The sequence below is a fragment of the Centruroides vittatus genome, unplaced genomic scaffold, assembly GCF_030686945.1.
Source record: "Centruroides vittatus isolate TY-2023 unplaced genomic scaffold, ASM3068694v2 contig_983, whole genome shotgun sequence".
In the NCBI taxonomy this organism is placed as follows: Eukaryota; Metazoa; Arthropoda; class Arachnida; order Scorpiones; family Buthidae; genus Centruroides; species Centruroides vittatus.
The window spans coordinates 478,658-490,414 of record NW_027122654.1 but is presented as its reverse complement, the minus strand read 5'-3'; the positions used below and the strand labels follow the sequence as shown (position 1 = coordinate 490,414).

Below are 11,757 nucleotides of genomic sequence, written 5' to 3'. Positions count from 1 at the left end.
TTTTGATCCGTTTTAAAATTTTATTTATTGCGAAACTGAAATAACTTCAAAATACACTCACAGATGGCGAGACAAATTTTCTTATTATTATTTTATCGGCTATTTCTTTATTGCATTTATATCAATTACGATTAAGATTTAGCTTAATTAATCATGCAGTTTTCAATATTTTTTTATTCATTTTAAGCATTTATCATAATTATAATTAAAACTAAATTTAAAAAATTCAGACGTTTACTTTTATGCCGTTTTAATTCGATTTAATTTTAATTTAATGAAATTAAAATTATTCAAATCTACAACATTAATAATGCTATATGTATGTAAAGAAGAGATAATTAATTTTTACTGTAAAAAATATATTTAAAATAATATGTTTTTTTTGCGCTCACTAGATGGAAGCACTACTGTTAACGAGACTACACACTTTTTAGTATAATGTTTAAAGATTAAATAAAGCGAAAAAGTGTGTATAAGCTGATAAAATTATAAATTAAAAAAACATTTAATTAATTTTACAGATAAAATTCGAAGTTGAAAAAATATTAATATTTTATTAAATAAAAAAACATTTTACTCAATAGATGGCAGCAAGACAATTTTTTACCATCTACTTTATAAATAAATATATTATTGATCGTAAAATAAATAACGAAAATGCATTATAAATGAATAATTTATCAAATTTAATTAGAAATTTCGACAAAAATAAACACGTAATCGCTGACGTTGCTCTAAACCGATCACAATCGAAAAGACGAAGGCAGTTATCCATCTATCGGAGGGAAATGTAAACATAGAATGGCCGAAAAATCCAGAGAAGGGCACAGGATTGTATTCATGGGCTCTAAGAAACAGCCCAATTACATCATAGATACGTTCGACGTTCCTACGGCATCCGAACTTAAAGAAGGGCAAATATTGGTTAAAATCCTTCTGGCTACCATATGCCCCAACGACCTGTTAACTATAATAGGTAAAGGGGAGGACACTACACCATGGTAAGTTAACGCATTTTTTTTTTTCTCTCTCTTTTTTGTAGCAGATAAAATACCGCTGATCCTTTTATTTTTATTTTCACTTATGCCCTATGACAATTTATCAGTTCCTGTGATTGTTTAACCTGATAAGGCGGCGATTTTAAGTGTTTTGTAATAATAAAAATGGAAATATCCGGTGAAGAAAAATTGTAATAACAAAGAATTGAGAATCAGCAACAGGCTTTCTATTATTAATCTGTTATATCTGTTACATAAATTTTTTTCAAAGTGTTCCTCTTGTTAATGAAATGACCGTTTGTCTACTTTACTCCTCCCCATTTTCTCGGGTTTCTTTACAAGTTTTTTACTCTTCAAGGACGAGGAATCATTAATTTTAAGCGTCTAAATTTGTATTTTGTTTCCTTTTTCTCTTGTGGCGTAACAATTTCTGGAGTCGATGTCATTTGTTTATGTTGTTGTTGTTATTTTTATTTTTTTATATTTTTTTGGTTCAATTCTGACGTCATCAATCGCTCCGAAAATAATTTAGGTTGTGACGTCAGTTGCGTTAGCGAATACGATCGAGAAAAATTGGGGTTAGAATTGTATTTAAATTAATTTAAATATTATGATTTTTGAATCTTAATATTTATTAAATTCTCTTATTATTATTAAGTTTTTACTTATTTATTTTTATATTGGTCGAAAATTTAGCCAGGAATTTTAATCGCTGAGGTCACGTGATTCGCCGTTGAGGTCATTTAGAAGATATTTTAACGACTATCGACGAAAATGACTCAAATATAAACAATTTTTGAACCATTTTATTAATCAAAACCGATAAATTTTCTTTAATTTAAAAAAATAATAAATAAAATTTTACATGATTTGTTTCTTTATTTATTAATCGCGTGCTTATAATTAATAAGCAAATTTTTCCTTTAAATTTGAAATTTAAATATATTAATAATGATTTGTTAAAATGATATTGTTTAAAAATATGACTCATAATATATTTATAGAAACATGTAATATACAGTACTTTTAAAATTCGATCTAGGATGACGTATTGCATAGTAAAAGGCTAATAAATTTTTTTTAAATTTTAATGCCATTTTTAATTAATTTATTTACGAGGAAATCGATTAAAATTAATTTAATTAATTAAATTCAAACGAATAAGAGAAGGAAAATGATAAATGCCGGTGATCACGTGATTCTCGTTGTCGTCTGCTTTTCAATGCGCGTGCAGACGACATATACAATCACGTGATCGAAGATTTTCTTTTATTTTTTAATGATTAAAATGTATTTTTAGTTTAAATTATTTCATAATTTATACTTTTAAACTCTTCGAATTTGATAATGAGCCGATCACATTATCATCCTCTTAAGTTAACAGTAGATATTATCCCGGATACAATAACAACTCGTGTATGTTAGATAAATATTTATTTTCCGTTTCTAAGCATTAAAATATATATATATTTTTTTTTTTTTTTTATTGCTACACACGTCACAACGGCGATAAATTGTGCACAAGCGATAACAACGGGCCAGCGATGCATTGCAGCTGTTATGTCGTCACAATGCCCATCTGTGTGACATTTCAAAAAATACAGTGATAATGCTTTCTAATGTATGAAAAGCTTTGAAAAGAGTGACGTCACGACCTTGTCTTTTTATGTAAATGAGCCTAGATGTAGTGTTAAAAGCGTGAGGTATGAATTTGTGACGTACTAATTTGATGTCATTTTTTCCAGTCTCTTAGGTCACGAGGGCGTAGCTCAGGTCATCTGCAGCAAACGTGATGCTGCCGAGTGTAAATTATCACCCGGAGATAGAGTGGTGTTTACTGCAACCGAATTTTGCCCGAAGTGCAAGATGACATCGTGCCACCATTACGCGAAGGTGTACTTCTAGTTAGTGAAGCTTTTTTGATGTTCCTATTGCTCATGTTCACACTTACTCGGGTGTACTCGAGAGATTATAATCGCAGAATTTTATTTTTTATTCTAGTATGGTAAAGCCCCCATCAACCGCTGTGGTTCCAATGGTACTTTCTCTACTCATTTGATACTCGAAGGTGATAGAGATGTGATCAGAATATCTCCTACGTTACCCGACCGCCTGGTTGCATCAGCTAATTGCGCGCTTGCAACCATTATAGGAGCCGTGCAACCAGTAATACCAGCTAAAAAGGATGCCGTTGCGGTTATACAGGTAAAAATAATCACGTGGTTAGTCGCTGTACTTGTTTGCAATGTGTTTTCATGAAGTTTTTCCCCTTTGTAGGGAGCAGGATTGTACGGTATATATTCTTGTGCAGCTCTTCACCGTGGCGGCTACAAAGTTTATTGCCTGGACGTGAAGGAAGAACGACTCAAACTGGTTCCTAAATTCGGCGGCATACCCATCTTAACAAAAGGTAACGTTGTATTTTTGCTCGTTTAAGGCATCGAGAGTGAGAAATTTTTGAAATTTCAGACAATCAAACGGGAGATTGGTACAAAGAAGATTCTGTAGATGTTGTTATCGAAGTCTGTGGGGATAAAGAAGTCTTCCAAACGGCTTTGAATCTCTTGAGACCAGGCGGCATATATATCCTCATAGGTCTTTCAGGAAAAGAGGCAGAGTTATCTCTTCCAGTCGATATCTTAATCAAGAAGTGCCTTACAGTTAGAGGTAAGATGGATTTAAACCTAATTTCTGATAGATTTTGTGTAAAAACTGTTAACATTTTAGGATGCCAGGGCTATACATCATCCGATCTGCGACAGGCTATCGAGTTCCTGGAGTTGACTAGGGATCAGCATCCTTACGATGAATTGTTAAGTGGTAACTTCAGCATACAAGATTTTCATTATGCCATATCTGCAGCCAAATCGCAACTCTTTCATCGCGTAGCTTTATCTCCTTCTATGTCGCGCCTTCGTTATTAACTCTCTCTTTATTTTTTCTTAAAAAATAATAATAAATAAATCAGTGTTCTGCTATTTTTATTATCACGTCATCAGACAATTAAAATCCTCAACAGTTCACAGGAATGGTTCTTTCTCGGTTTACTAACATATACAATTACATGAAGATCAATTTTAAGTTAGTGAATTACTACATAGATTTCTCACTTAATGATCTAAATATTTTTACCTTTATTTTCGAATATGCTGAATATTACACAGGAATATCTCGAGTCGTGTGGTTCTTAAGTACGTAGTCATTCTTTAAGAATTATCTTACCGAATTTATGCTACATCTTTAATTATTATTTAGCCTTTTATGTACTTCTCGTAATGAGTTTCATAATGAAATATACAGGAGAATTAACTTGCACAGCTGCAATTTGTGTGTATCCCGCCTTTATGTCGTGAGTTCTCTGTTTTTAAATGTTATTTTTTGTCGCTGCATTTTGAAATCCTAAAAGTCTTGCCTCTCACAGACTTTACGCTGTCGAATATGAAGAAATCGAAGAACATTCTAGACTTCTAGTATTCTGGATAATTTTCGCAATTTTTGTTCTTCTACAGCATGCAATGCGGAATATTCTTAATAAATTAATATATTATTGGTGTCTTAAAGTAAGTCGCTATCACATTTATTATTATATCGGTATAGAGCTGTACTAAATGGTAACTTTTCTTGAAGTTTCTTCTCTTTACATGGCTGTACTGTTCGTGGTTAAATTCATCCTCCAGATATTTATATTATAACATAATTCGTCCTTTTTATCGGAAATCCATAGGAAATCAGAAAAAGGTGGTTGACAGCAAGATCAAAGCATCCATTTTCGTAAGAAGTAAGCAATTAATTTACATTGCATTCGGTTCACACCTGACCATAGGTAGTTGCATGGAGATTTTCGGCTTTCTTCACGTGCATAAAACCTAAATAGGGGCCAGTTTTCCATCCTGGAAGGCACCGTCGTTGGCAGATAGCCCGTGTGTTGCGTTGCCTTATCTCATAAATCCAATTCATTCTGTATTCTGCACAGAGTGGTCCAAAAGTCATTTAAATCGGTTTTAACTAATAACTTACGTCTTGGTTACCTGACTCTTTGTCCACCCTGCGTGTTTATGTATTTAAACTAAAATAAATTATTTTGTTAAGGATCTACCCAGATGAACTTATTCAAAACAAGGAAATCGTTTAAAGTAATGAAAAATATTGCACGCAATAAATCTGATGCTATGACAGCTCCAAAATTTGTGGGTGAAGATGAAAGTGATTAAAAAATCCGAAGAAAATGTTTGTTTTTTTCCTACTTATAAATGCCCTGAAGATACGAATAATGGTTTCAATAAACAAAATTTTGATTTAAATTAAAAGCATGAGTATTTTGAATGAATAAATTTTTGTTAGTGCTTTTTAACTTTAGTTTTTAGTTGAGATAACGTATGTTGTATCTATTTTTTTAATTTAATTTAATAATTTTTAATACTAATTAAGTCATTTTAACGCTGGAAATTATAATTTTCAAAGTGGCGATAACGAAAAAAATAATCGAATACTTCTATTATCAACCACCAGATGGCAGCGCGAGCTAAAGTCGCCGACACTAGACGGAGTCACTGTACATAACTCTCTTAACATCTGCCAGCCTGTAATTTTATTGAGTGTTGCCAGTTCGATAATTCATTGAGTGAAATTCAGTGTTGCCAATCGATAATCAATAAAGACACGCTTAAAATGGAACACGATTTGAAGAATTTATTCAGATATAGTCAAAGACAGAACATCCAACAACATTACAGTGAATTCTAATAAAACACAAATGATAAATACTACATACGTTACAATCGGAAATAATCGTGACACGTCAGTATAAAACCCATCCGCCCCGATATATGGTTAAAGGGCAGTTGGGGAGGGATGAAGACAAGAAAGACGAGAAACATCCTGAGAAAATGGCTCACCGACATCATCGTGCATCCGTTCCTCCCTGATTATTTTTATTATCATTTTTTTTTTATACTTATCGGTGCTGTATCATATATATATATATATATATATTTGTGTGTATATATATATATATATATTATTTATTTATTTTATTTTATTTTATTTTATATTGCTGATAAGAGCGAACCTCAGTTCTTCCTTTTCCTGCTGCGAAGGAATGTTTGGGAAATACATAAGCTCTCGGAGCGTGGAATTATCCTTGATATGGTAGAAATCAGGATATTGAAATCAACCACCTATTTCTTATATATATATATACTTTATTTTGTTTAAAGATCAAACTAATAAACACTAATTATAGAGAAAGAGCGATAATTGTGATAAACCAGTGAAGCTTGAGTATTTGTTTTAACTTGATCCAAATTCTTTGGTCACACTTCTCCTTCTCTTGTATAGAGGTAGACTCCAAATTAAGTTCACAAAACTTATATATTTAAGCACCTTTATGTCTTGTCATTTAGATTATACTTTTTATTATTTATTTTATTTTTATTGCTATCCGAATTAATTGGGCGGATCTTCAACCAAAGCCACAAAAATGATTATTATTTTGACAGTTCGGGTGATGTGCATTTTCATATTTTTTAATATATTTTTTTTATATTTTTCTTATCTAAAGTGAAATATTTAAAGAGTTGAAATATTCTACTTTGAATTTTAAGCGTGTGAATATATATATATATATATTTTTTTTTAATATTTTGATTGTTATTATTCTCTCGTTTGCTTGGCAGACATATTGTTTTTTTTTTTTTTTCGTTCTTTCAGGTGCATAAAGTCACTGGTACCTATCAGGTAAAACACAGGATAGAGTCAAATTTATATATATAACGGACACTCACACGGAGTCGAAGGATCTTTCGAGATGGTTCCCGAAAGATTAAATCTTATTGATTTGCTCACGTTTAGTTACTTAACTTATCATGAGCAAACCCAATCAATTGTCTTTATATATATATATATACCTTTTACTCATCTAATTTTGTGATGTATGCTTGCATGCATACAGAGTTTTCAGGAGGATGGAGATCTTTTTCTCTTTTCTCTTAAAGTTATTATTTATTAATATAATTTTGCGTTAATTTTTGTTCACTTATACCTCACAATGCATTGATTGGTGTTTTGTTTGTTTTTGTTTGTTTGTTTGTTTCTTTGGTGTTCAACGCGATTATTTTTATTTATTTATTATTATCTTTAATATTTTAGCTGTCCCTACATGTAACACAACATTGGTGGCGATAATAGGAGTGACGACATATGTGCAGTGTTCTTGCCAGGCTACAATACTTGGAATGGTTTGTGCACTCGTCTCCTGTAAGAAAAGAAAAGAATAATACAGATGCGCTTACGTCTTGTATTATTTGGTGCGGTTTTGGCAGCGTTTCCAGCCGAATTTGGTTAAGAACACTTACTCACTCAGAGGACACTGTGGTCTCTTACAGAATCTCAGTACCGTCGGTCGCGGTTGGGCCCTGCATGCGTTGCCTGCTGGTCTTCTGGTCCCGTACCAAACACATTGGAGGATGCGTGTTTGGAAACCTTGGTTGCCACACGTGGCAGTACACTGCAAATGGATAAGAACTATATAAATAACTGCACAATACCGTGTAGTTCTAATCTATAAAACACATTTGTTAAGGGTACCGATATCCTGTTAGATATCGAAGGGAATGTGATGATTGTGAGTAGCGTGGCGGTTGTGACGCAATCACTAATTAATATTTATTATAATATAAATCGTGAAAGGGTTTAGCGTGCGTATCAAAAGCATGCACATGCGCCGTGCCATGCAAGATTTCATCACATGGGGGGTTTGAAGTTACCTTCCCCTACCTCCGACCATTCTCCAACTATCCAGGATCCACGGCACTGGTCGTTGTTGCAATTTCGACGTCTCCTGGGTCTAGTTTTGTCATCGCAGTTTTGGTCATCCACATCAGTGCCATTTGCCAATCTACAGGTGACTTCACGCTTTTGATGAGCCAAATTCCAGGTGAAACAACTGCTCTCTGAACACTAGAGAAGATTCTTATTTTACACACACATCGCGTAGACATGCCACGCATCACCGACTAAATTCAACTGATCTAAAACCAGATGATAAAAAACTGATATCTTACCTCCGACCAAGGCCCCGTTTCCCAATGAGGGCATTCTTGCATCCCACACTTTTGCATGGTGATAGGAGGTTGCAGGCCCCTATCTACACATAATCTGCTGTCTACAGATTTCGTCACGTTATTAAATCGCACGAGACACTGGCTGGCACGCATCTGTACGGTCGAAAGGATATTAAATTTATTATAAACTTTTATTCAAAATATTTTCGAAAAATCTTACCTGAAAACCAGTAGATCCGCACGATTCAGAGCATTTGGACCAAGGTGTGACCATCCAATCGAACTCTAAACTTTCAGGAGAACCTTTACCCAAGACGACATGCTTAGTTTCCAACATGGAAGGATCGTCTAATTCGTCTGAGTTCGTGTCCACAACTCTGAATCCACTCAGCATGTGGTGGAAACTTTGAAAAGGCTGGTTGCTAGCTGCACCTGAAGTTACAGTTGATTGAATATCCATTTCTTCAGTGGTTTCGTAGTTCTCGTGGCTTCTATCTCTGTTGATTTCTTCACTCTGTTGATCTGATATCACGTCTCCACCGTGATTATTTTCCCATGTATCGTGGATTTTTGGATCAGAAGTTTCGGAGGACATCAAAATGTTAGTATCTTGAGGCAAATTGTGTAAAGAATCGTTAGGAGGAAGGTTCTTAGGTTTGGTTGTTTTGGGCTTCTTAGGCCAATATTTTTGAGTGTTAGGTGACGTAGTAAACTCCTCTTTAGTTAGCTCAAAGTCTCTTACACTCGTCGATCTGCCTTGATTAACGAAATGACTTTTGTTAGAATCTTCAAGTTCTTTATTACTTCTGTGAAATTCGTGGCTTTTATCATTTTCCTCAATAGTCCTGTCGGGTGGCATATCCGGTATAGCTTAACGGAAAAAAAGAAAATAAAAATTAAGTTTTATGGCTTTAGGTACAGGATGGCGAAAAGGCGAGTAAATTACGATTCCAAGTGCAGCAGACCATTAATTTACCAAACGCAAATTAGATTAAGCACGAGGATTCTTTATGGATTGCTGTAACTATCACGCGACACACGAAGGTCACGCAACTTACCAACTGAGAGAACGGGTCTTTCTACAGTTTTGTCTTCGTCTGATGTCTTGCTGTAAGGTTTAACTATGATTTTGATATCTGCTTTGGACATTCCAGCGATGCAGGAGTAGATCCCGCTATCCTGCATGGTGATCTTGCGAATCCTCAAAGCCCCCTTCCTGGAAATCTTGAACTTTTTGGACGACTGTAGCTTTTCGTTATCTTTAGACCATATAATTGAAGTTTTGTTGATTTTTCTACTGGGACATCTTATCTTCACGTTAGTTCCACCGAATATCAGGGCCTTCCCTCCTACTTTTAACGTCACTCGATTCTGTGGTTGCTTCTGCTCGTAAGTCTGTTGAGAGGTATATATAGCGGGTTTCGGGATCTTCTTTCCAGGACAGGGTTTAGTATTGCAGGTTTTAATAGTTTTAGGCTTCTTTTTAGGACAGCTAGAAGGTGGCAATTCGATCACTTGGCCTAAAGCTAATTCTCTCTGGCAGCGGATTTTTCTAGTTTTGAGTCCTTCTCCGCAGCTCTTGGAACACTACAATGGAACGATAAATTCTAAACTGGTTTGATTTTTTTGTTAATTGATTTAAATTTTGCATATTTGTGAATTACCTTACTCCATAGGCCCGCTTTCCATCTAACTGGGCACTCTAGAATATTGCATAACTGTTCAGACGGTGGCTCAGGTTGTGGGCAATTACTATTGGGAACGATGAAGATGTTTGCAGCACCTCTGGTTACTTCTTGTAGACACTGTACAACTCTTTTCTGCTTTCCACCACCGCATTGTTTAGAACAGGGAGTAAACTCCGATATATTCCACCTGTTTTAACAGAAATACTTCGTAAAATTCTTTCAAAACCATATTAAAATCTATACATGATTAAAATTCATACCTCGGAGGGCACGCTAGGTCATTACAAGTTAGTGTTATCGAATCGGGTTTTTTTCTAATGTCACATTTGTAATGGTCTACAATAGCTTGATCGTGGTCTCGTACGCAATGTATCACAGATTCCTTTGTCCCTAAATTTAGGAAAACATGCAAATTACGATACATCCTCTGGTCTGCATTCTTGCGTAATGTTACTAACTTACCTCCCAAACAAGAGGCGCTACAAGGGCTATATCCGGCGGATCTCCACGAATAAGTAACTTCAATGCCCACCTGGCCTCTAGGAATATCGTTTTCTTCTTGTTTATTCTGATCTAAAGCACAAGGGCGAGCGTAACAATTCTCTATTTCGGGTGGTCTCGGACCTGTTTGAAGGCAATTTTAGAGATAAATGTACATTTTTTAGAATAAATTTTGAGATTTTTAAGCTCACCTGTGCATTCTTTATCAGGTAACGTGGCTATAGACTTGGAGAACTCTAGAAATATCTTACAGTTGACGGTTCGAGTTCGAACACCCTTGTCACAAGTTGCACTGCAAGGACTCCAATCACCAGCCACGTAACTGTAATAAGACTATGACGTTAGCGAAATTTTTACAAGTTACGCACACAAAATGGTTATTGGCATACTTAGGTTCTATAGAAATTCGTGGAGAGGCTACAATCTTCTGAGACCGGGGCTGAGAATCAGAGAGTTGTGGTGGTGCATCTTCCTGAGATCCTTCAGTAATTTCTGTAAAATCCGTATATTTGTAACGTCTGAACTAAGAAATATTGGCTTATTAATGCACAACTTACCAGAATCATCATCATCATCATCATCATCATCATCATCATCATTATCACTTCATTCAAGCAAGCAATCCCCGTAGCACAAGATTGTTTAGTAGGAGGCATAGAGGTTTTGTCGCAACCTTCAGTTTCGGTATCCGCGAGCATCGTGACAAAACACTGCTCTGGTCTGGTGTCCTAATCCGCACGAGACCGAACACTAAAACGACAAAAATTAACCTAAAATAAGGCAAAAAAAACCTAAATTAAACTTCTAAAAAACTGTACCTACCCCAGACCAAGGCCCATTAAACCATCGAGGACAAGTGTGAACGTTGCACGACCTCTGCGTGATGGGTTTGTGATGAGGACAATGATGATTTGATATCTTGATTCGTGTCCCGTTAGGACCACCCTGAGCGCAATAAACTTGCCTAGTTTGTTTTCCACCCCCGCAACTCGAAGAACAAGTGCTCCAACTCTCGATAATCCAACTACAAAATATCAAATTTTAAACCATCCCCCTCCATCGATTTTCGCGAAAGAGCATCGAAAATCAACAAATTAAACACTCTTTTTATATAATAAAGCAATTACACTTACGATGCGGGACACTTTTGAGAATTACATTCCCTAATTAAGGGTCTAGGGCGCTTAGATATGTCACATAACCTCTCGTCCATCTCCTTACCGGACTCCTTATTCAGACACACGGGACGTGACATCTGATAACCTGTAAGGAAAGTTAAATATATCTCATACAATTTGCTTGAATTTTCCAAGAAAACCCCCCCCCAAAAAATCCAATTTCTGTATGACATCTGCTAACAATAGACTCTGAAATTATGCGGATCAATATATTAAAGATATAATAATTCTCTCTCTACTCTTGCATAATTTATCTTACTTTGAATGATTATAATATCGTGTGACTAGAGAATTCTACTAAACAGACAGATTACTGTTGACCAAAATATTA

General features: G+C 35.0%; 3 protein-coding genes across 3 annotated transcripts in view; 2 read left to right on the top strand and 1 right to left on the bottom strand.

Moving 5' to 3' along the window:
- Positions 1 to 699: 699 nt before the first annotated feature.
- On the top strand, positions 700 to 4,019 carry LOC136985947 (uncharacterized zinc-type alcohol dehydrogenase-like protein YjmD). The gene is made up of 6 exons (XM_067283367.1): positions 700 to 1,001; positions 2,744 to 2,891; positions 3,000 to 3,203; positions 3,276 to 3,408; positions 3,468 to 3,665; positions 3,726 to 4,019. Exons 1-6 carry the CDS (start codon positions 802 to 804, stop codon positions 3,920 to 3,922), a joined length of 1,080 nt encoding a protein of 359 aa, XP_067139468.1. The 5' UTR covers positions 700 to 801; the 3' UTR covers positions 3,923 to 4,019.
- Positions 4,020 to 4,026: 7 nt separating this feature from the next.
- LOC136985948 (receptor expression-enhancing protein 5-like) lies at positions 4,027 to 5,305 on the top strand. The gene is made up of 5 exons (XM_067283368.1): positions 4,027 to 4,189; positions 4,254 to 4,347; positions 4,420 to 4,558; positions 4,626 to 4,776; positions 5,088 to 5,305. Exons 1-5 carry the CDS (start codon positions 4,027 to 4,029, stop codon positions 5,207 to 5,209), a joined length of 669 nt encoding a protein of 222 aa, XP_067139469.1. The 3' UTR covers positions 5,210 to 5,305.
- A 356-nt stretch (positions 5,306 to 5,661) lies between these two features.
- LOC136985963 (protein madd-4-like) overlaps positions 5,662 to 11,757 on the bottom strand; it is a 36,730-nt gene continuing 30,634 nt past the window's right edge. The window contains 15 exon segments of the mRNA XM_067283384.1: positions 5,662 to 7,251; positions 7,356 to 7,503; positions 7,773 to 7,955; positions 8,060 to 8,212; positions 8,280 to 8,929; positions 9,118 to 9,646; positions 9,724 to 9,934; positions 10,008 to 10,137; positions 10,210 to 10,371; positions 10,440 to 10,570; positions 10,638 to 10,771; positions 10,806 to 10,937; positions 10,939 to 10,998; positions 11,071 to 11,272; positions 11,382 to 11,511. Of these exon segments, the coding sequence (XP_067139485.1) occupies positions 7,142 to 7,251; positions 7,356 to 7,503; positions 7,773 to 7,955; positions 8,060 to 8,212; positions 8,280 to 8,929; positions 9,118 to 9,646; positions 9,724 to 9,934; positions 10,008 to 10,137; positions 10,210 to 10,371; positions 10,440 to 10,570; positions 10,638 to 10,771; positions 10,806 to 10,937; positions 10,939 to 10,998; positions 11,071 to 11,272; positions 11,382 to 11,511 (3,065 nt within the window). The 3' untranslated portion in view covers positions 5,662 to 7,141.

Excerpts from the sequence above, each read along its gene's own strand:
- LOC136985947 (XM_067283367.1), top strand. The coding sequence starts at position 802 with ATGGCCGAAAAATCCAGAGAAGGGCACAGGATTGTATTCATGGGCTCT. Across the intron at positions 1,002-2,743 it reads GGGGAGGACACTACACCATG|TCTCTTAGGTCACGAGGGCG; the intron begins GTAAGTTAACGC and ends CATTTTTTCCAG. Across the intron at positions 3,204-3,275 it reads ATGCCGTTGCGGTTATACAG|GGAGCAGGATTGTACGGTAT; the intron begins GTAAAAATAATC and ends TCCCCTTTGTAG.
- LOC136985948 (XM_067283368.1), top strand. The coding sequence starts at position 4,027 with ATGGTTCTTTCTCGGTTTACTAACATATACAATTACATGAAGATCAAT. Across the intron at positions 4,348-4,419 it reads GTGTATCCCGCCTTTATGTC|ACTTTACGCTGTCGAATATG; the intron begins GTGAGTTCTCTG and ends TGCCTCTCACAG. Across the intron at positions 4,559-4,625 it reads TATATTATTGGTGTCTTAAA|TTTCTTCTCTTTACATGGCT; the intron begins GTAAGTCGCTAT and ends CTTTTCTTGAAG.